General features: G+C 40.3%; 1 protein-coding gene across 1 annotated transcript in view; it reads left to right on the top strand.

The window, feature by feature from the left end:
* Positions 1-23,364, top strand: part of FAM135B (family with sequence similarity 135 member B) — a 157,391-nt gene that overhangs the window by 129,158 nt on the left and 4,869 nt on the right. Inside the window, exons 7-16 of the mRNA XM_009285085.1 lie at positions 1,330-1,483; positions 4,187-4,236; positions 7,692-7,847; positions 9,975-10,048; positions 13,465-13,619; positions 14,685-16,758; positions 18,596-18,762; positions 20,003-20,094; positions 22,723-22,820; positions 23,120-23,271. Of these exons, the coding sequence (XP_009283360.1) occupies positions 1,330-1,483; positions 4,187-4,236; positions 7,692-7,847; positions 9,975-10,048; positions 13,465-13,619; positions 14,685-16,758; positions 18,596-18,762; positions 20,003-20,094; positions 22,723-22,820; positions 23,120-23,271 (3,172 nt within the window). The remainder of the gene's footprint in view (positions 1-1,329; positions 1,484-4,186; positions 4,237-7,691; positions 7,848-9,974; positions 10,049-13,464; positions 13,620-14,684; positions 16,759-18,595; positions 18,763-20,002; positions 20,095-22,722; positions 22,821-23,119; positions 23,272-23,364) is intronic.

Raw genomic sequence — 23,364 nt, forward strand, 5'->3', positions numbered from 1 at the left:
GTGGCTGTGTGGTGCTCAGTTGCCGACTGAGGTTAAACCACGACAGCCTCTGAAAAGGCAATCAGTACCTAGTTGGCTTGTAGGAATTGTATTCTTACCCACTCAGTGATAAGCAGTGGACTAAGTTACAAATTGTTCCTATTCTCCATAGCCATGCAACAGTGAAAGTGCTATCCTGGCGTCTTTGTGCAGCCCATATGCTGTAAAAAGCAGATCTACATGTATTCTCAATTTACTCGATGTTTCATAGAGTTCAAGGACAGAGCACCTAGGTGGCTTTCTCACTTCTCTGTTTTCATAACCCTTTCTTCTCCTGCAATACAGATAACTTACTCCTCTTTGGGGGAACAACAACCAGATATAATCTCTGATTGCAAGTTCTCACACACCTTTCTACTGCATCGTTGGATAAAAATTGTAAAATGCATACAGAGACCTCAGAAATATGAGCTGTTACTGATAGTTGTCATACTACTCCTTGCAACTCTCCATGAAATCCTAGGAACAAACCCACAATTTAATACATAGTTTTATTTTAAATCTGAGCAGTGCAAGTTTCAAATATGAGTAATTTGTACAAGTGGTGGTTTTTGACAGAAGTGAAAACTTTTGATTTATGGTGCCCTAATGTAAACTCAGCTTATGTTCTAAGTGTAAATGTGTTGTTTGGGAAATTTCTGTATTAAACATGCTGTGATCTGTCCAATTACATCTCCTCCCACAAGAGATATACTAATCCAGACATTGATCCTGGAGTACAGAGTGGCTCATATTTGTTGATAGGATAGCAATGCCATCTGTATGTTTTTCTCTAATGTGCATAACACAGCATACCACAATACCATCAAGCTACAACCTTTGCAGAAGGGAATAAGAGGATATGAGGAAAAAGGAAAGTGAATGTAGCCATCTTTATAGACCTTTCCACCCCTCCTCCCATAGCAAAGAGGGTGTGTTTTGCACAGCACTATCTATGTTGTGGGGAGACATTGGCTCCACAGTGGGACATGTGTGAAGGACAGAGACGGACTTCGCTGTTGGACTGTTTGGACTGAGGGTCTTTGTACATGTGACAGCATTGCTGGGACCTAATAGTTTTGGTATGGTTTGGGCAAAATGTACATGTAGAATGAGATACTATTATGATTACACATCTAGCTAGTTAGGTGGCTAGGAGGTAGGGATAGCTAAAATCTCTCTTTGGTGCCAAATGCTTGATTAGAAATGAAAGGCTGACCACAACTGGATTTTTGTAGAAACCTCTAGGACAAATGGAGACCATGAATTTTAAGCTCCATATTTTATTTTCTTGATACTTTTGTTACACAGGGCAGCTTTTATGTCCCATCTGAAAACTGCATGCAGCATGCATACAAATGGCATAAGGACCTCTGTATTCTGCTCTTGAATGCTCAAAGAGGACTTCACATGTACTACACCCTCATAATGAAGGAGATTCCTGATTTACCACAGCTGAAGCTGGGTAAGTGAACAGACATTTAAAATCACTGAATATTTTACAGTGCTGCATTTTCAATACACATTTTAGTATCAAAATTTCTGGGCTGTGCAGAGATTTTAAAGGACTTTTGTCCCTGTTTTCTGATTAGTGTTTATTTTGACACACTGGTAAAGATGACTGCCTTCTCAGCTTATGCAAGTCCTTTTATAGGATGTGGCCTGATGCGTAGAGGGGTAAAATGTTTTGATAAATTTCTCAAAATACTTGCCTTTCAGTGATTTTTGGCCTCAGTTGCTTTTTGAAGACTTGAACTTCCAGTTCTGAATTGCCATGCAATCTGGAGAAGACTCTAGCGTATTTTTTCCTCTTGAGCAAACATTTTTTTTAAACTGAAAAGAAAAATCTGAAAGGTGATATGAGTGTTTTTGAAACATACTCCCTCATTTACAATTTGCAATGTATTTCTTCCCTGCCAATTACATAATTACAACTTGCTCTTTAAATTGATTCTGCTTTTCTTCCTAATTCAATTGTTTAATAGGTTTCCTGGTTTTGGCAGAAGCTTTTTTTGGCTGGTCAGGCCTGTTAGGTCCAATGTGCAACTGCTGGCTGGATGGATTTGCGGAATGGAGCTCTGTAATTTGTGTTTAGTCATGTTTGTAATGACAGCATGAGCTCCTGTGAAAATGAGGCACATCCCTGACTAATTCCTGCTCCCCCACCTGTTTCTTTGAATTTAAGGATTGTGGCTCACAATTTCACATCTGTGTTTCTGTGTCTTTGTATTTCTGTATACAGGTTTTGAAGTTATCAGTTTGTTATGTTGCAGAGATAATTATATTAGGAGAGTTGATTGCATTGGCCAGGAGATTTAAAAAGGGAGCAAAAAACATTTTCCAGTTTTACTGTATAGTGCTTGTATACAAGAACTATCAAACATAATACATTATGCTTTACAGAATTATAGACTTGATAGCTCCTATTTTCCACTTCATGTCTTGTTCCCCAACATATATTTCCCTTCAAGATAGCCTAAAACTCATAGGGTGGGAAGAGCACATACTGATTTATTCAATCCAGCTATGAGAAAAAAAAAAATTACAGCATTTTTGTTTGCAACTTACGAGCTCTCAGACAGAATCCAACATGCAACAAAACTCACACTTCAAGCATCTTGGTTATCAGGCACATATAATAGATAATTTGTGTCTCACCTGCACAGGCTTATAGGCTGGGAGATGGCAGAGTTATGTATGGTTGGTTCACCACAACTCGAGAACCACCCCAGAGCACATATTGGCTTTCTAAATACAATTAGTTTGGTTTTCAAATGACTACTGGTACTGAAGCAGGCACTTAATTTGCAAATGTACTTGTAACGCATGCAAATTTGCTAAATGCAAATACCCTTTTTAGCCTCTTGAGCAGAGTGCTATTTGCATCATTTTATTCGCAGTCTGAAAATCTACTGAAGATTTGGTTTTAGGGCTAATCTTCTGACGCCTGTTGCAAAACTCAGCAAAATTCAGCAAAATCATGGGGTGTAAGATTCACCCAGTATGATGAATATAAGCAAATTTTTACATCTGTCTCCTTACAATCATTGGGGAGAAACAGACCCATTTAGGACAATAAAATATGTTATCTGACAAGTAGTGCTTTCTGCCTTGGGGTGACATGAACTGCACCTTGTACTTGCTCATTTTTCTCCACTTGCCCAGGGGGAGAATGTAAATGACTCATTCAGTTGTAAACATCTATATTGGTCAGATTAATCTCGTCATAGTTTCTAAAGATAGTTAAGATAAATCCAAGACTATAAATCTCTGCAGACTTTCTTAATTCTTTTTTCCAGCTCCTTGAGTAGTATATTAAAAAAAAAAAAAAGCCTAGTTTAGACATTAAAAGTGGGAATGATTCTTTCCCAAATTTTACCAGTTGAGGATGGGTCTTTTCAAGGCGCTACCCATCTCAGTCTGTCCTTTCCCATTCCTTAGTACTATTTAAGAAGAGTCATTTGGGGATTGGGGAGGAGATTAGCCTGTTTGTTGTTCTGCTTTGTTTCTTTACAGATACTATTAGAAAGTCCTGCATTACAAAATCAAGCTGCCAAAGCTGGAGAGTTGATTTATGTCCTCCTTTGCCTTATAGTCTGTGGTGCATTTAAAGTGGAGTGTCCCTGTGCTGGATTCTCTCAGGACTACATCAAAGCACTACTGCTTGCTCTAGGAGTGGAGAGGTACTTCACACTCCACAAGGCAGTACAGAGATGCCCAATCTTTTACTACTCAGGCATCTGGTATTGCTTACACAGTCCTGCGTAGCACAACAAGGAGAACCATTTCTTGCACATCATTTGCTCAGACTTTGCAAAGGTGAAACTTTGCATTCAGTTCTGGAGTTGGCCATAAATGCCAAAGGCTAATAAGCAAACTTCTAGTAAAAGAGAGTGTAGACAATGAAAAGCCAAATTCTGTTGTCTTTGTCCTGACAACGTTCCAGAACTTCTACAGGTTTAGTGGTCCAGGTTACACGAGCAGAAGTTGTACCTGCACCTGCACCAGTACAAGGTGGGCTGTGGAGTGCCCACATGCAAGCAGAAACTTGTCTATCATCAGGAAGAATATAAAATGACCTATTTCTCACATGAATAAACAGCAGAGCATTAACATTTCACATCTACTGTTCTCAAACCTGATCTCTTTCTTTGTGTTTTTTCCCTAGAGGAGCTATCTGTGGAAGAGACGTTATCTCAGCTTTGGACGGAGCTGCAGGTATTTTCTTCAACAGAATCTGCCCATATGTTTTTCAAATCCATTTTTCAAGTGCACTGAGACAGCCGAGTCACATACCAGAGCGGGGAGAAAGGGAATTTGGTGCCATCAGAAAGTTTGTTGAATGTTTCTCTTCTACCAACAATTTCACATAATTTTGATTAATCACTTACAAGACATTTCTGTCACTTTTAACAAGTCACCAGCTGGACTGCTTTAACATCCTTCAGTGAGCCTAGTCCTGAGTAACAGAGTATGCAGAAAAAAATTATTTGGAGGTAGGTTGCACTAACAGCTTTTATGCTGACAGGAGAAAAGATACTTTGGCAGGTTGTACAACCATATCTTTTCAAATAAAAATGCCTAAATGTGTAGGGAGGCTCATGGGAAGAAAAAAGTGATTTTGACATAGAAGTGACTGAACTACTCTCTTGAACATGCTTCTGCCATATTTATTTCAAATGAGACACAAACAAGTCATTATGGGTGCCAGGAAGAAATGCAAGCGTCAGCTGACCACTGGGGAAAATGCTTTATAATCAGAGATTCAATAGATTTTATTTGCTCAGTTTATTAGCAGGAGGGACAGCATAGGGAAGAATGACAAAATAGCAATTAATGGAGGGAAGCTGAAGTCAAACCAAACTGGAATTGCATTCACACTCCAGTTACGAATGGTGGGCTAAAGTTTGTCAAGAAAATCTTTGAAATGGCAAATTTCTTAATTTTAAGTAATGACTTTGATACTTTGCAAGAAATCTGATTTCATATAAATTTGATTTAGAAAAAACATAAGTTATTGGGCTCAGCTCTACTAGATTTAGAAGCTGTAAGGGTACAGGAGGTCAGACAACACAATCTAGAGTCTTCTTTGGACTTATTTTCTATGAGTCTGGGAAATTCCATATTGGCTTCGCATACGTCAGAAAACGCCAGCATTAATTTCTCTGTATTTTCTAATTCCTGTCCAATTCTTGTTCTCCCAAAAAAGCTTATTGACTTGTTTTGCATGGCAATATTAGTAAAGCCAGACTGCTTTGACTATTGTTTGAAAGCTGCTGGGAACAGTGTAGCAACGGATAGGTGAACACAAGAGCTCGAACATCTAGTTCTCTGGAGTGTTATAAAAACTTTGTTTTTCCTCTACGCCATGAAAATATTTTGCTTTAGCATCCTGGGATGATAGCTTTCTATCCATCTATGCATAATTTGATGGCAAAGACAGTGAATTTGCAGAGACTCTCAAGACATACATGTTGAGATCTTGTACAGTTTTGGTGGGACATACGCGCAGCATTAGCCATCACTGCAATGTAAGTGCTGAAGTCGTATGTACCTCTATATGGTGTACAGATTAGTGTTGGCAATGCTCTCCCCGTATTTTGCCTCTAGGAGTTTGTGAACTGAAACCATTTCTTTTCAGCAGAACATAAGAAAAACAGTCATTTATAAGGGAAGAAAATGCTATTAAAAACCATACAGAGAGAAGCCTGTGGGGTTAGTCTCCTGTTGCCACTGTGTTACCAGAGCCAGGTCCATTTTCAAAATTAAATACAAAGAAAAGAAGGAAAAAAAGTGAGTTTAACCTACCATAGCTTTGTATTCAACCCAAGAACACAGCAGATACTCAATGCAGGAGAAAGTGGAAGGGAAATGTTTTTTAATTGTGTGATTGATTTGTAAAAAAACAAGCAAAAATAACTCCTCAAAAAACCCTCTCGATTTGTTTTGCGTGACAGTATTGTTAAAGTCAGACTACCCTGAGTGGGGCTTGAAAGGTGCAGTCACAGGGAACAGCCCAGCAGCAGGTATGTGAATGGAGTAGCCAGAATCACATTTGGTGATCATTTTAATTGCTGGGTTTTGCTCTGAGGAACTGAGTCCCTGGGATTTGACCTGCATCACTAGTTTTGCTAAGTTCTTGTCCTGTGTGTGGCAGTGCAATAAGACTCTCACAATTAGAAGTAGTCATTGCCTGCCTTCCTTCCTTCCTTCCTTCCTTCCTTCCTTCCTTCCTTCCTTCCTTCCTTCCTTCCTTCCTTCCTCTCTTCCTTCCTTCCTTCCTTCCTTCCTTCCTTCCTTCCTAATATGTTCAAAAGGTTAAGAACCAGTAAACTAGAAAAATCGCTATCAATCATACACCTATACCTAGTATGGCTTGCATTAATAATGCATCTTCTTTGAAGACTGTGCTTTCAGTTTATGATGTAAGAGGCAGCTTACTGACTAAATAAAAAAAAAAAAAATTGACATACAGCATATAAAACTGAATGCAGTAAATAAAGTAGTGCCCTGACTCAGCAAAGAGAAATGTTTGGGCAGGATCTTTTGTCTACCAGTATCCCCCTGATTTTTCCAGTACCAGAATGGGTACTGGAGCTTGTGCCATTTTGGACAAGTCGTTAAAACAGAATAGCACCCGAACAATGTAAACTCAGTGACAATATCTGTATTATCCACACACGCATTTTCTCTGTTTCTCTCTCTCACACAGACAATTTGTTTTAATCATGGCTTAGTTTGCAGTGTCATCAATCTGGAAACTACCTGCATAATAAAATGTGAAAAATAAGCAGGCTTTCAGCTAGACTGCAGTCCTAACCGAAAAAAGACCTGGCCAAGAACTGATAAGAGATTCCTCTGGTATTATTTCTGGAGTATTTCTGGTAGTATTACCGGTTTCATGGAAGCAGGTGGGGACCCCAGGAATAGATGAAGGCTCAGTCCTGTACTCTTTGTGCCAAAACATGGAGGTAAAATGCAATGTTTGTCTCTTGTTAAAGAAATTGTGAAACCAGGGAGATTGATATGCAAGACTTTGCTGCTGACATGCACTTCCTGGGCTGCAGAGCTTTAGCGCAGAATTGCAGCCTAGAACTGGAGGGCACGGAGAGCCCCAGCATGTCCTAGTGTGGGAGAGAAGCACCAGCAGACTCTGGGATGTCTGTTTTCATCATGTGTTGAGGACACAATGTTTTGGTTTGAGGTTTGTTGTTCATTCCCCCCCACAATCACCCATCTGGTATCCTAGTGTGACATGGCTGAGAAGGCTTCTTTTGCTATCAGAAAGGAGATGATGGGCCATGGTTGATTATTTCAGAGGATCCAGCACCATCTGGTGGATAATTCGGAGCCCACTGTCTTTGATTTTTTTTCCCAATTACTACATCTGTAGTAAAGTGTCCGAAAAAATTGAGGCTGTTCCCACTTCTGGCTCTCCAATTGTGTAGCTGAGACCCTTTGCACTAAAATATGTGGCTTTTAAAGAGTAAAAGCAAAAATCTCACCAGCTTTATTTGGGGTAAAATAACTGAAAATAGGAGCTTTAATAATAATTCTAAATCAAGAGGAATTTTGTTGTTGTTGTTGTTCCTAAAAGGACTTAATCTAACATACAAACTGATTTTCCTTCATGACACCTTCTTGATCACAAAAATGTCCGTTCTCTCCTCCAGCTGTTGAGCAATCCAGAGAAGATAGCAGAACAGATAAGCAAGGACCTTGCCTGGCTTTGCTCCCACCTCCTGGCCCTGTGGACCCAGTTCCTGGAGGTGGCAACACTCCATCCAGAAGTCACAGCTTATCTGACTCAGGAACATCACATGCTAAGGGTAAAGTTAAGAAGTTAAAAGCAAGTTCAGTAATGATAACCTCCTGATAGACATTAATGATTTATCTGGATATATATTTCCAGTACTGTTCTGCCCATATGAGTATTTACTTGAAATGGGGTGAGCAGGGCAAGAGGTGAAGAAGAGGTGAAGCCCAGGATTTGAAATTACAGATTTCAATTTCTGGAATGAAAGCTGTTGCTTTTATGGGACACAGGATCCTGTGTAAAATGAGTGCACTTTGAACACCAGAATCAGACCATGGAACAGGAGGTTAGTGGGAAGAGGTAGATATCGCCAGTACTTGCTAGATATCCATAAAGCATAAACATTTGTTTTAAAAAGCACAAGCATCACAATGACAAAATAACCAAAAAGATGATTTTATCTCAACTTCTTTCACAAAACTACCATGAGGAATATAGATTTGTTCTCTTCACTATGTCACACACATATATATATATAGATAGTTCTTGCCTTTCTTCTAGTGAGGTGCACACAACAAAATATTAATAATGTTCATGTGGAAACTACTTCTTGTACTTGATAATAAAGAAAGCACAAAAACACTTGTCGTTTGAGCTAACTTTGTCAGATCTGATTGTCTGATTAGTTCAGCCAGTGCTGTGTCTTCCATTAGGATGTTTTTGGTTATTGACCAGACATCAGGTCAGCACATCACCTGAGCTGAACTCATAGTCTGATCTAATCATTAGAGTAGGGACATAGAGAAAAGGGTAGGATTCACCTTGCTTAGCTTTAGGAGTCTCTACAGTGTAGGTATTGACATCTCAGCTTATGTTCTGGTTCCTGTCAAAGTCAGTGGAGGTCAGGTTACTCTCCAGAGTGACCAGAACAACTCTCCGCATGGTTCAGCTTGCAAAAAGGAGGCATAAAATTCAGGAAGAGGTGACTGAGTGACTGATGCTGAGACTCCCCTGGTTAGTTTGACTAGGTCTTCCTTGACTCTGAGAGGACCTGGGTGGCTTTCAGCCAGAGGACCCAACTCTGTATGCTCCCAGCTCCAGCAAGGTGAATCCCAGACTGTGGTTTGTTCCAGCCTCGACTGATGCCGACTGCCTGCTTGACCTTTGGCAAATTACATACCTTTGTGTGCTTCAGTTCCTACCCATATAAACTGTGTGTAATGATACTTTCCCAGCTCTGGAAAATGGTTTGAGAGCCCCAGATGAAAAGTCATATTATTAAGATACAGTCTTTTCGAAGGGATGCTAGTCCTTTTTTTAGAAAGCCCGTTTGTTAAAGCACAGCTGGGATTTAGGGAGATGCTGAGAAGCTATGACATATGCTTTTTGCTGCCATTTTCTGACACTGTAACAGAGGTCACTTTTACAAATATTATTAGTAATGTATGGGCTGCAGTTTAACAGCTTAGTACATTTGATTGCATATTATGCTTGATTCATTTAAACTCAAAGCTTATTCCAGGGCAGATAGCAGCACTGAATTTTTTATAGCTTATTTCACACTCTGAGCTCTGCCAGCCACTTCAGATCTGTGGCTCTTTTGTAATTGATTATCCAACATTGAACAGATCTAATGTCCATGAAGAGATTTGAAGAGCTCTCATTTGTAAGTATCATGTCATAGGCAGATGTGTTTCTGCCATGATAGGGCTTATTCTCCCCTGGGCTGATATATAAGACTTCCTTTACTCTCTTGGGAGTCACTGTGGATGTTCCCATAGAAGAGTTGATCAATTATGAATTGTTCTAATTTAGTAACTCACTCCACTGCTGTCATACGGTTTGCGGGGTAGGAAAGGAAGAAATCTTCCCCACTTTAAGAATACAGGGGAAAATGGTAAATTTGACAGCTTTTAGAGAAGTAGTCAGAAGATGCATGTAAGCAAATGTTGATTTACTGTCAAGGGACACTTCTTACCTCCCAGCAAAATATGCAAGACCACCAGTTGCTTTGCACTGGACTGGGAAAGTGAAGCAGAATTGAGCGCTCTGTTTTTTTCTGTCACCAGAGTGGTGAAATGCAGACAGAGCATACTAAGGAATCTGGTCCTGACAGTCACTGCTCTGTCATTAGCCTGATTGTACTTGGCATGACACCTTTCAGCAGATCTTAGGTTTAACTTCTGTGTTTCCCCCTCAGGTGAGGAGATTCTCGGAAGCCTTTTTCTATACCGAGCACCAGAAACTGGCTGTGCTGACGTTCCAGGAAGGCCTGTAAGTAACTCATTAACCCTCCCCTGTCACTGGAACAACTGAAAATGTAGTTTAAAACATTTTGCAATCAAGACTGAGGTCTTTTTCTGCTGGATATGGAGGAGTTTGTTTTGAGAGAAGTCACTGAGTCTGTTCTAGCTCCATATTGTAAAACCATTGAAATCAGCGTCAAAAGTAAGTGACTCTGATCAGACCCCAGAAATTATTAATTTCAAGATTCCTATATTCTAGGGATACAATGCAGGAGATCCTCTTTCCCCATCTCTCTTCTCAGTCGCAGCTGGGTGCATTCCTCTTCAGAGCATATCTCCACCACCACCACCAGCCTCAGGGCAGGCAGAAATATTTTTTTATATCTTTCTTTAATTAACTTCCTAAACCCACTACACCAGATCCAGTGCTGGTACTTTTAATGGGAAATAACTGCTGACAAACAGTGAAAGCTTAACACTTAAAAATTTGCTTTTTACCATCCCTAATATACATTTTTTGGGGCAGGCAGTCATGGACTTCTTTTGGTGTTTAGTCTAGCCCTACTTTCTATAGTAGAAAGGATCTTTAAATGTAGACAGGAGCATTAAACAGCCAGTGCAAAGCTGTAGATGTTCACTAGATGCAGCAGTGGAGGACGGGAATGGGGAATACCACCACATTAGCCGGAGGAACTGTGGGAATGATGTGAGCTCAGGGCTGATAATTAATTGACCGAGAATCAACAGTGCAACAGTCCAGGAAAACAAATGTTGCACTAGGCTGCATTCATAAAAATATGCTATAAAACATTGGCAAGGTAAGTATTTCCTTCTGCTTGACACTTCTTGCTTGGAACCAAGCTGGGCAGTATGAGGATCCAGTTTTAAAGCTACACCAGGGCAAATCCTGCCTTCAGTTTTAGCCAATAGTCCCAAGTGGGGCAGATGGATAATACTCAGGACCTGACCCCTGAAGGCAGAGTTCAAAGAAAGATGCTCAGGTTTGAATTTCTGAGTAATGAGTGATGTCCGGACTATTTGTCCACTGAAACAGCCTGTCACCATGGGGGGACCACAGCATTACCAGTGTGGAAACCCGTCTTTCAGAAGGGGCTTAAAGGCCATGACGTCAGGTGCTGTCATAATGATGAGGCTTAAGTGAGACATCTGCTTCTGACCTCATGCAAAGAAAATTACTTTCTCAGAGCTGTCACTAGGGACATTAGGGCTGATTCAGTGTTGATGGAAAGGGCCATGACTTCATTAGTGGATGGGTTGTACAAGGCTACCTTGTTCTGCCAAATTAGAGCAGCACCATGGCTGCAGGGGCCCAGCTGTCCTCCCATGTCAGGTTTTAAGTGAGCTATGTACAAGGAAAACCCCATGTCAAGATCCTGAGGTGAGGGCGCAGACACTCATGGCCCCATGCAAACAAACATAACCCTGCATAGAGGGAAGCCTAATTACATGAAGTGCTTTTATTTCTCCAGGCAGCCACAGAACTAGCCCATTTCCTACAGATAAACATAATTTTTCCTCGGTGATTATCAAGGGGACTAAGTAAAAAAAAGTAAAATAGTTTACAAACTTTAAAAGTTGGTCTATGTAGTAAATTCGGTCTATGCAGGCCTCATGGCAGAGTCATGTTTTCTTTTTGTTTTTGCTAGATGATGTAGTTGGATAAACAGAGTCTTGGCTGCCAGAGTATTATTAATGTTGGGGGTGGCAGTAGGGAGTATTAATTGAGTTCACAGAGTCTCCAAGTGAGATCAGCTCTCAGCATGCCAGGTGCTGCACAACCACCTCAAACAGTAACAGTTTTTTCCCCAGTTCTTTCTTCCTTCTTACCAGACGAGGGTTTTTTTGCCTCCCGTACTGTTGCTGTGAGTTCTGTGTGAGCCCATGCACCTACATGCCTGGCAGCATTTGACTGCTTAGACAGAAGAGGACACACCATTTTCAATACGTTGGGTATCACACAGGGTAGGAGCCTCTAGTGGGTGACATATCCTCCCAATATTTTACAGAAAAAATATTTTTTCTCACACCTTTCAATATCAATTATTCATCTTTTGTCTCGAAGCAAGTTTAGTTTATTATTTTTACGTGTGGTCTTTAGTAAAATGCTGATGTTATTAATTAATATGTCAGTGAGAACTTTATTATGGTGCTAAGAGTTAACTCTAAATGCCCAGGTGTTGCTGCAGGCAAGAATGAGCAGTTAGCTGTTTGTGACTCCTGTCTGAGTCATGTTTTAGCAATCAATGACTTGTTTATCTTTGAGGAAAAAATAACTGGCCTACAGGTAAGAGCAAATGATAGACAACAACAATTATGTTCTGAAGCTGAAGCTGATATGCTGTTCTGAACAAGGTATTTGTGTCTAGACATAGGAATCTTCCATGCTGACATGAATTACAAACCTGCTGTTTGAGTTTTGCTTCATAATGTGTAAAGTGTGTTTTTTCCAGTTAACTGCCACATGATGATTACCTGCCTTTTGTCAATTATAATCTGAAATATTGCCATTGTGCTGTCCTATGGGATCTGTGCAGAACTGCTTTCAGCTGACCACCTATGAAAAGCTTGTTGCCTTCCTCTTTATTCCTTAGGATAAGCAGACTAATTCATCAAAGAGTCAACACAAATAAACAAACTTTGTATTTGATGTTTTCCCCATTTTTTGAGGAAGATGCTTACATAGGAAAGCTCATCAGAACTAAAAATTATTATATTTATTATAGCTGAACCCACATTTGTATGCCAGTTTAATGTCACATTCACTGATGAAAGCCGGGTAGCATTTTACATGGGCCAAAAGATGGAAATAGACAGTTATTCTAGTTTTGCCAGCAGGCAGTGGCTGAACTGACGTGTCTTAGCTCTTCCAGATGCATATGTATGTGAGATATCGCAGTGCTCTGAGGACTGGTATAAATGAGATAGAGGGCTTGCCATGCATCCTTCTTGGCCTTGTTCCTCCCTGCACTGCTCAACCAAATTTTTGATTATTGCTTTCTGCATCTGGGTTTTGAAACCCTCGCCACAGCCAGAGTGACAGACCTCTTTTCCTGACCAGAAAGCCAGCTGAGGGATCCAGTCTCGGCCAGCTGCAGTGACCCCTGGGAGGAGAGCAATGAGTTATGGTAGCTAACAGGAGCCTGTGGCAGCGGCAGCTGGAACAATTTCAAAAAGGCAGAGGTTTTGCAGTGAGAGAGCGTGCAAGCTGTAGATATCTAACTGAGAGATAGAAACCAACTCATGGGAAACCTCCTAGGAGCTCTGGGTACCCCCTCATCATGCAGTACTGTCTCTTCTCCTTTCAAGCACATTGCCTCTGTCCTCGGCCTACACATCCAGCTTTGCTGCCGGGCTTGCAGGAGTCATGGAGAAACAGCACGATAACTACTCAAACACTCAATTTCTTTTGTACTTTGCCGCCAGGATCCAAAGTCATGGACAGATTTCTACAGAAATTCGTAATTCAGAGTACTTCACCAGCATGCCCCCGCTTCCGGCAGAATGCCTCGACATAGATGGGGACTGGAACACGCTCCCAGTTATCTTTGAAGATAGGTACATGGATATGCCTTGCAAAGGTGAGTGAAACACCACAAGGTACAGCTTCATGAAACAGCTTGAGCTGAGGGAGGTTCACTTTCCCAGCCCAAGGTAAGCGATCTCACATCACTTGGGCTGACTCTGGCTTGGATCAGAGTGTGATCCACTATGTAATATAGCTGAATTCTTCTGTTTTCCCTAGTAGCAAACTAGGATATTTTCTGTAGCTTCATATTTTTCATCTTCAAAGTAAGCTGTTTAGTGACAAGAGCTAGAAGCAAAAATCTAGAAAGAAAACAAAATCTTTTGGATTTTTGTTACAGTACAAATTTAAAGGAAAAACAGCACTATGAATTTCATCCCCAGTGTGACATCTAGTGGTAAGAAAACTCAGAACAAAAAGCACAATTTCAGCATAAAGACCAACACTGTCCCTGAACGGCAGCATTGTTTCCCAAGAAAATATATTCCCCTTGGGTACCTAAATAAATTTTTTAATTAAGAAATTATTTCATTCCCCAGATTTGTAGTAAAACCTCATAGCCCTTGGTTCCCTTTTCTTTTTACTCAACTATTAAGATTAGCAAGGAAGAAATATGTATTAAAATTATAGGTCACCATAGTCTAGTGAATATGGCCTGTGGTCCAAAATTTCCACTCTTCCAGAGTTATCCAACTGCCTAAATTTTGACAATGCCTATTACAGATATTTAAACTATTAAACTGAGTATTAAACTGACTCACAAGCAAGAGCTATACTATGAACAATGTCGTATGAGAGCAGGAATACAAAGAAGTGTCAGCTTTGTTTCTCTTACCTATGCTGTAAAAACTAGCAGTTTAGATACAATTATACTGAGAAAAGTGTATTTTATTGTTATTGTCTTCTTTGGCATAACTATAACTGTTTAGTGAGTATAATTCTAGTTAAATGCACTCTGGCATTTGCATTTGTAATATACCTCTAATGCATGTATAATTTATATAATATAAATATACATACTTTTTTAGGCCTTACAATCACTTTTCAAAGTCCCACATCACCTTGGGGTAATTTGTTGTGTTCTTGCAGGTACTACTTTTTTTTTCTTTCTTTCTTTCAGATCAGAATTTGGAAGTTTTCTCAGATTTTGACATTCCTGCACATACTCAAATGGATGTAATAGATGACAACGAAGAATTTGCATCAAATGATGCCACTGCAGTAATGAAAGGAGACTTTGGGAAAGGTACTCTGCTAATACACACAGATAGGATAAAGGGGAATCCCTCCTGCATATATAGCGGTACTGAAGGTGCTGTTTATACAGCTAAGGGTTTAAACCAGTACTCCACATCTCAGGTATGTACAGCGAACAAAGAAGGCCAAAGGAAACCTGAAAATATTTTTGTTTCAAGTAAGGAAACTACTTCTGACTCAGAGCCAGGCAATACAGAATGCACATCAGAAGACTTTAAAACACCCGAGGAAGTTTTATTAAAAGACAGTAGTCTTGCGGCAGATGTTACCTATGGAGATATGAAACCTAGCAATAAGGATTCCCACAAAAGTGAGCCCATGTTAATTGTCAGTGCTCAGTATGAGTGTGGAGCATGTGGAACTGATGGCTTGGAAGGCAGGACTGAAATACATAAAATAGATGAATCTAGTCATCCCAAGAATAATTTCACTTCATCTGAGCTTGCACTGAATGAATTAACCAGTCTTGAAAAAACAGGAGATCCAGACACCAAGGCTCCACTCCCTGTTTCGAAAGCTTTGCCCACGCACAGCTTTGAAGTGAAATTGTTCACAAAGGAGCAACGAGGTGAGGAGTGTGAAGAATTTACCCTAATGTCAGGGGTTATAAAAAGATCCTCCTCTATAATATCCGATTCAGGCATTGAAAGCGAACCAAGTTCGGTGGCGTGGTCTGATGCTCGTAGCCGGGCACTGGAGCTGCCCAGCGATCGAGAGATCCTGCACCACTTGGTACGAAGGCACGCCACCCACCGAAATTCCCTGGAGGGTGGCCACACAGAAAGCAATACCAGCTTGCCCAGTGGGATCCAAGCATCACTCACATCCATCAGCTCTTTGCCCTTTGAAGAAGAGGAGAGGGAAGTGGAACTTACCAAACTGACAAAATCTGTCTCAGCTCCTCAGATCAGTAGCCCAGAAGAGCCTGTGGATGAGGTGGATATATCCAAACACAGTGAGGCAACCTCAGGAGATTCAGGAGGAAACTTACAAAGTTGCATGGAAACAGAAGGTGGAGATGGAAAATTAATTGTGGACTTTTCTGAGTGTCAGATCACCACTGAAAGTGGACAACTAGAACCAAGAGGACATCCCAAACCCTCTGTTAGACACGGTAGCAGTAACACTGAGTTACGAGGGGAGGAGGAGAAGGAAGGTTTTCCAGATACTTACTGTAGTTTGGAAAATGCAAGACCACCCATTTGTCCAGAGCAACTCCCAGATAATATCTCTGAGTGCCAGTCACTGGAGAGCAATGGTGAGTGCAGCTTAAAAACACCAAGGGCTTGTAATTACTTGGACAAAAATATAGATAAGTTTGATACACGCATTGAGGATCCAAAGGATAAGCTTAAGCCGGACAGTTTAAAAATACAACAAGACTTTTACTCCAATAGCAGAATTTCAGGAGAGGAGAGTTTCTCACAAAGCATAAAGCTGGCACCAGAGTTTTGCTATCCTGTTCCAGCTCCTTCAGAGACCTCAACTGAATTTGGCTCAATGCAAGGAGAGTGTGGTAGCTCTCTTGCTGATGAAAGCCCAGCAGTGTATGCAGAAATGCAGGGGTTACAAGAAATTGAGCTCAATGACTCACCTGCCTCAGCAGACCTTGCTGCAGGATCCTACCAGGCTGAATATCCTCAGGAACCCAACAGCCAAGAGCATAAACTTGTAGCTAATGGCACCGGGTTTCATTTGGCGACGACGGAGGGAGTAGCCCTGGAAAGCAGAAAGGCTGTTGATGTAGTTAACCTGTCCGTCTCTTGCACAGCCACGTGTCTTCCCTTTTCTTCTGTGCTCAAAGAGACCCCTGCTATGGTCGGCTTCTCTACAAAGCAGGCTGCATTCCCCATCACACGCCAGCCTCTGGGCTCTTTCGGAGTTGTCTCTTCTAATTCAAATGAGATGGATGAAGAGACCAATGAAAGGATGCTGAAGTAAGAATGTCTAATTACTTTCTTCATTAATGTTACTGTAATGCCAAGAGACCCTGACAAAGTTCAGGGCCCTAATACAGTAAACATACTGTAAGCTTGCATTCAGAGACAGTTGCTGCCTGAGGAATTACAGTATAAATAATCAGAACAGACAAATGGTTTATATAGAATAAATTATCTAAATAGACAGGAAGATGAAAACACAGAGAGATCGAGATTGTCGAAGGCATTAGCTCCTTAATCCTCATGAAAAACAGTGGGATTTAGGCATCTAAATAATCTTTAAGATCTGGCCCTCCTTCATGAAGTCAAGGTTACCCAGACTTGAGTATTAATCCCAGATAGTTCACTACGGCAGTGCCATAGCTTGTTTTTCTCTTCTGCTTAAATAATTGCACTTATTAGCTAAACTATGAAACAGGAGCACCAAGTGGCTGGTAGGGTCTCAGCTTCAGCTTCTCAAACTGGAAAAATGGGACACTTGGCATCCTGGGTAGCTGGAGAAGAAGCATTATTTTTTTTTGTTACTTCATTGCCCAACCAAGTGGCTGGTAGGTCAGCCTCTTAAACTGGAAAAATGGGAGACTTGGCATCCTGGGTAGCTGGAGAAGAGGCATTATTTTTTTTTGTTACTTCATTGCCCATGGCAAAAGTGCCACATCATGGCCTTGATGTCACAGTGGCCCATTTCACAGATTGACACACTAGCACATGTATACTTCTGTTATAGTTTGGTGCCTCTGCTGTGCTGAGGGAAAACAGTAACATGTGAATTTCTCAACCCATTCAGCTGCCCAAAATGTTGGCTCTCTGCATGTGCATTCATTTGCAGCCCAAGGCTTTATTTTTATTTTTTGAAAACATCTTGAGGTTCATTTTATAGATGCTGTTGTAAGTCTTGCTTAATCTAAGCACAAAATTTGTTCCTTCTTTGTGAAGCAAAATATTTAAGCATGTATTCATGCACAGGAATCCAGGTCCATGGCCTGAACGCTAGATTTTCCATTCTTGTGTCCCTTTAAAATCAGTAGGGCTGATGTAAGTAATTGCTCACCCTTATATCAAGTGGCCTTAAGCTGTCCCCAAGCTTTAAAGGTTTATACCTCCTAGCGTGGTCCATCCCAGTTTTCTACCTAATTCTACACTTACGTTGTTATTAATTCCTAAAAGCTCTGGATAAGTTTTGCTAAGTCTAAAAGCCACTGAAGAGTTTGGCATCTTCAGCCAGCAGAATGCTTCAGGGTGAATTCGTGTGTCAAATTTTAGGCCCTGAGTGGGAAAGGGGCTAGTTTAATTCTTTCAGCACTAGGCTGCTCTTCCTTTTAGCTACTAAATGTTTTCAAAAGAACACCAAACCAAACCAAAGCAGAAATATCTACCATATGAAGTGCATCCTTTAACTCCACAGTCTGAGGAATGGGGAGAACACCTTCTACCTGCCTATAAATGCATCTGATGCTAGCAAAATGATATATTTTGCATTTCAGTATCTATAAGGCTGATGACATTGTTAAGATGCAAAATTGCTAATTCTGTATCTTAGTCTTATTGTTATGGGTCACCAGAAAATTATTTTTTGTAAATCCTTCATTCCTCTGGCAGGTGTGAGGTGCTAATGGGCTTTAGTTATTCCCTATATGTAGCCAAATCACTCAGCAACAGATTTTCTTCCCTGCATCCTGATTTCTCTCAATCAGAATAGATAAGGAATAATATGCAGGTCTCTACTTGAAAGTTGCAAACATAACTTCTTGCAAATACCAGCCTCCTTGTTTCTAGTTTGAAGGTTTGTTGTTGAACACCCAGTTCTATTGTGATTAATTAATGTATTCTCCAGTTTTTATCAGGCCAAAGAAAAATTTAAAAAAGAAATGAAGATTGAAGGATTTCTGTACAGTGACTTATCTGTACTAGCTTCTGATATCCCATATTTTCCACCAGAGGAAGAGGAAGAAAATTTGGAAGATGGAATTCACCTGGTTGTCTGTGTCCATGGATTGGATGGTAAGGCCAGGAGGAATTGCTGTTTGCAAGTCATTTTGGTGTAAACAAAAAAAAGGGCAGATGTTCAGCAAGTATGAAAGAATGGAGAGTCTAAGGAAAGTATTTATCTTAGCTAAGTATTTAGTCCTTATTATGTTATTCAGTCTATTGCAATAAAGGATCAAGGAGAATATTAAATATTTGCTCTAAGAAATGGGTGCTGCAACTCTTTTTGTTGTTGTTTCAACAGAATTCTACACCAAAGTACATCAGTCCTTCTGTGTACAGGAGGAGTGCATTACAGTAACTCTTCTTGTCTTTCTGCAGATGCTTGGTTGTTTTGCAGTATGTCACCAGGATGAAAACATTATTTAACCACCCCAACACTCTTATAGGGTAGATAGTGTCTGGCTTTCGAAAGTGAGAGAATAAAAATCATTATTGACTGCAGAGGAAACAGCTTGGAATTTTTTACATATTCACTTTCTAAGCAGAAAACAGATATGTTAAACTTGAAATGTCTCTTGACAAATTATTGATATCAATGGGAAAGGTGTAGACATTAACCTTGAAACTACAGAGAAGGAGGGGTAGAGACTCTGAAATCTCAGGCATTCTCAGAAAGGTGGAAAACAAACACTTGCTGGCTTGAGCAGGGACTGTTTACCATTCAATATTTCAGTGGCAGTAATGTCCTTCTCACGAGGTGGAGGTACCTCCTTTGCCAACAAAACATTTCAGAAGACTCTGGCATTTCCTAGTATGGAATGGGGCATCTTCCAAAATATTAGGAGCCTGACAGTATTTCAGCACCGTCTCTAATTGTGAATACACAGAGGCAAGCTACTCTACAGCTGAAGGTACAGCCCTATACCCCAGCCCTGGCAGGGCTGCAGCGTCCCCTGGGAGCCTCACCAGCTGTGAAGGTGGAAGGACAGACCTCAGCATTTTTTCTTACCTCTGCTGTTCAGCAAATAAGGGACAGAGTTATTCTGGGCCTGATCTTTGCCCTTTCTTCCCCACCATTTATGCAGTCCCCAGCAGCAGGAGCTGAGGTCCAGCCCCACCTTGTGCAGGCTGTGGGTATTCTTGTTCTCCTGCTGTTTCAACGCATGATCCTATGGTGTGCTGAGCTGTCTTAGCAGCACTTAGCAAGAGCTCCCTGGTGTCAAGGTTTATAGGAAGACGAGTGTATTAAATTGTCTCTATATTAGTTATTTTTCTGTTGAATTACATCTTATGAAGTACCATTTATTTCTAGGTAACAGTGCAGATCTGCGGCTGGTAAAGACTTTTATAGAACTGGGACTCCCTGGTGGAAAACTGGACTTCCTAATGTCTGAAAGAAATCAGGTAGTACAGAGCTAATTTCTGTCTTCCTTTAGATCTGCTACAAGCTGTTGACATTGCTGAAACAGGCCCTTCAGCAAAGCCTTTTCACCAGCTGAGTGAAGCAAAAGCACTGGGGAATTCAGAGAATTCAGACCAGTGCAAAGTCCTGGTCCTGTGCCTGTCTAATTTGATAGGGTGTTCAAACCCACCAGAAAATATTCCTAGCATTAAAGTCAAAGGCAATGGCATTAGCACTTAGAGGACTAGACCTTAGAAGAAAATTGATTTATCCTGTCAATTTGCAAACCTAGCAGCCTGGTGCCTCTCCCTGTTGGATGCCAGGCAACACAGCACCGGCAGAAAGCAGCAAGTTTAGTGATGCTAAATTCTCCAGAGGATGTGGAATATCCAGCAGGTGTTGTCAGCTTCCTTTGCTGCATCAGCCATTGTTTCTCCTGTTGCAATGTTTGTGAGATTTATTTCCTTGCATGACAAAGAAAAGCCTTCTAGAAAAATTCATTGCTAGTCTAGGCAGAGAAAAATAAATGAATTCTGTGCTTTGCCCTGCAATGAACCCATATTTGACACAGAGGCCTAATTTTATGCACAAGATAAGGATTTCCAGTGCCCAGTCAGCAACATCATTCTGATTTATAAGCAGCTGAGAAAATTGAGTTAAAACTTTCCAACCTTCTTTGTTCAACAGCATTTATATTTTGAAGTGGCCAGTTGGTGTTAGTCTGTGAACTTGCCACCTTCCAGTGCACATCACTCTCAGCAGCAGACCTGCCCAGTGAACATAAGCAAGATGAAAATAATGAGGAGACCACTTCAGACTTGCGTCAAATCCTCTTCTCATGTTTTCAGAGAATGAAACAACTTACAACATCTCTATTTCACATTATCCAGAGCCCATAATGGGAACTTTTAGTGCTCTTATAGTCTGGAAAGGTGGGGAAGTTCCCATGGCACTGGAAATAGAACCCGTGTGCTTTGATGACTATTTGGATGCTGTAAAGCATCCTGTCACACTTTTTTCCCTGCTCTGAGAACCACACTGAAAATGACCCAAGAAATCAGTCGTTTAGCTGAAGTTTGGCTTATAGAGCAAAATGCAAATCACTTTTTTTAGGCATTCATTTCTGATACATTTGACAAGGTCAATCAGACTGAGATGATACTAAAGGATGGAGATATAACAGGTGAAATATGATGCTTGATGTATTCTGCTTATGATTAATGTTCAGGCTGATATTCTTCCACTTTTAAACAACCTGAAAGATTGGGATAATGAGCCTAGGAGGAAATCATTATTTATCAATACAGACAAAACAAACAGGCAGAAGGTTAGTGGACTGCTTGTAGTTTATGAGAACATTTATTTTAAGGCCTTATTGCAAAGTGAATATGCTCATGTTTTCCATTGCAAGCGCTGCAATTAGCAAGATGAGTTGTGTCACAAAAGCATTAATTACTGATATGTTTGCTCTGAATAGCTGTACGAACATTTGATGATTGTTTTTGCGGCAACTCATTAGTTACGAATTTGATTTAAAGTCCTGTTGGATTGCCAAATGACACAGTTCTGAATAAGATCTGCTTGCAATCATATAGACTGGACAATGTATTATTTGTTTTATTGTATCACAACTGGCAGTACTGTTGCAAGCAACAAATTGTTTGTCTCTCTCTAGCAGTCATTCTCTTACTGATAACTGTTGAATAGCAAACACACAGCATTTCATTAAGATTGCCAAATAATTTTGTGATTACATCCTTAGCATCCTTAGCATCAGCATAACCCACGTGTCAGTGTATAATGCTGTAAACTATTTTATCGTAGTAATCTTTTAAATCCTAAATGCCAAAAGCTTTTCTTCCATGTGCAGAGTACGGTATTTAAAGCAGCTGAGCATTAGCAGTTCTTACCAGTGTCAGGTCAGGCTGCTTTAAGATCATACTTATGACTCTGGAATCACTCAGCCTAATATTGTTAATCTTACTATTAATAAATCATAGGTCCAGGTTTATCCTATCATGACATGTGCCAAAGTTAGAAGCACAGTTGGTAGAGAAAGAGAAGTAACCACAGGAGGTAATTTAATCCCCTTAAAATATGAATTGTCTTCTAGAGGGCCCTATTTCCATGCCCTACAAAGTGTAGGGTTACTCTAGTCCTAACTTGAATTCTCAGGTTGTGCTCTTAAAGCTAAAAGGCACAATATAGAGTCAAAGAGACTCTATGACAGAAAATTTTGCCTTTCCTTACCTACGAGCTCACTGAGGACAGCGAATTTCTATATGGACTTTAACAATAGCTATGTGACCCACACTGACCCATGGTATTGTTGTTACTGTTGATGCTATGTGAGAAAGAAAATACTTGTCTTGAGTAAGTTTGCAATATTAGTTGGAAGCTATTTGCTAATAAACTGAAAGTGAAACTTCATGACCTTGTTTTCAAAGGAGAACTTCAATTTTTAGAGGACCTGGAGACTGAAAAAAATCTTCCCCCTTCCCCCTTGACCATGTATAAAGAAAAATTGAACTGGTTATTACGTTTCTGATTGCATTTTACTTTGAAAACAACATCAGTCTGCCATAAGTGCAATATATTTTAATTCATCGACTCACTCTATTTTTCACCAGACTGATACTTTTGCTGATTTTGATACAATGACTGACCGATTATTGGATGAAATTATTCAGCATATCCAGTTGTACAACCTCTCCATATCCCGAATAAGGTAAGTGTTCTGATAGTTAATAGGCTGTAACTGTTTGAGTTACATGAGCAACATTCAGTGAAATTAGCTTTTCCAAAAGTACCCTGTGTCAAAAGCCATTGAATCAGTGAGATGAATTTTTACATTGTTATAGATGGAAGAGTATCTACTAGGCTGAAAAAAATGTGAAATGATAACTAAAGGATGTTACTGAAAGCCCTGATAGAGTTCCCTCAAGAGCAATTTATGCCACCCTTATGTTTAATTTAAATAAAATACAGATGGTTTTTATGTTAATGTAATTCTTTCTTTCCCAACAGTTTTATTGGACATTCCCTTGGTAATGTCATCATTCGATCTGTACTAACTCGCCCCAGGTTTCGCTATTACCTCAACAAGTTACACACCTTCCTGTCCCTCTCTGGGCCTCACCTGGGAACCCTTTACAACAACAGTACTTTGGTTAGTACAGGTAAGAGTTGATGGGAAAGCTATGACTGGCTGCAGTCCATGGCAGAGTGCATGAGAGAGTAACACATGGACGTAGCAATAAATCATAACAACA

The sequence above is a fragment of the Aptenodytes forsteri genome, unplaced genomic scaffold (assembly GCF_000699145.1).
Source record: "Aptenodytes forsteri isolate BGI_AS27 unplaced genomic scaffold, ASM69914v1 Scaffold182, whole genome shotgun sequence".
NCBI classification, from domain to species: domain Eukaryota; kingdom Metazoa; phylum Chordata; class Aves; order Sphenisciformes; family Spheniscidae; genus Aptenodytes; species Aptenodytes forsteri.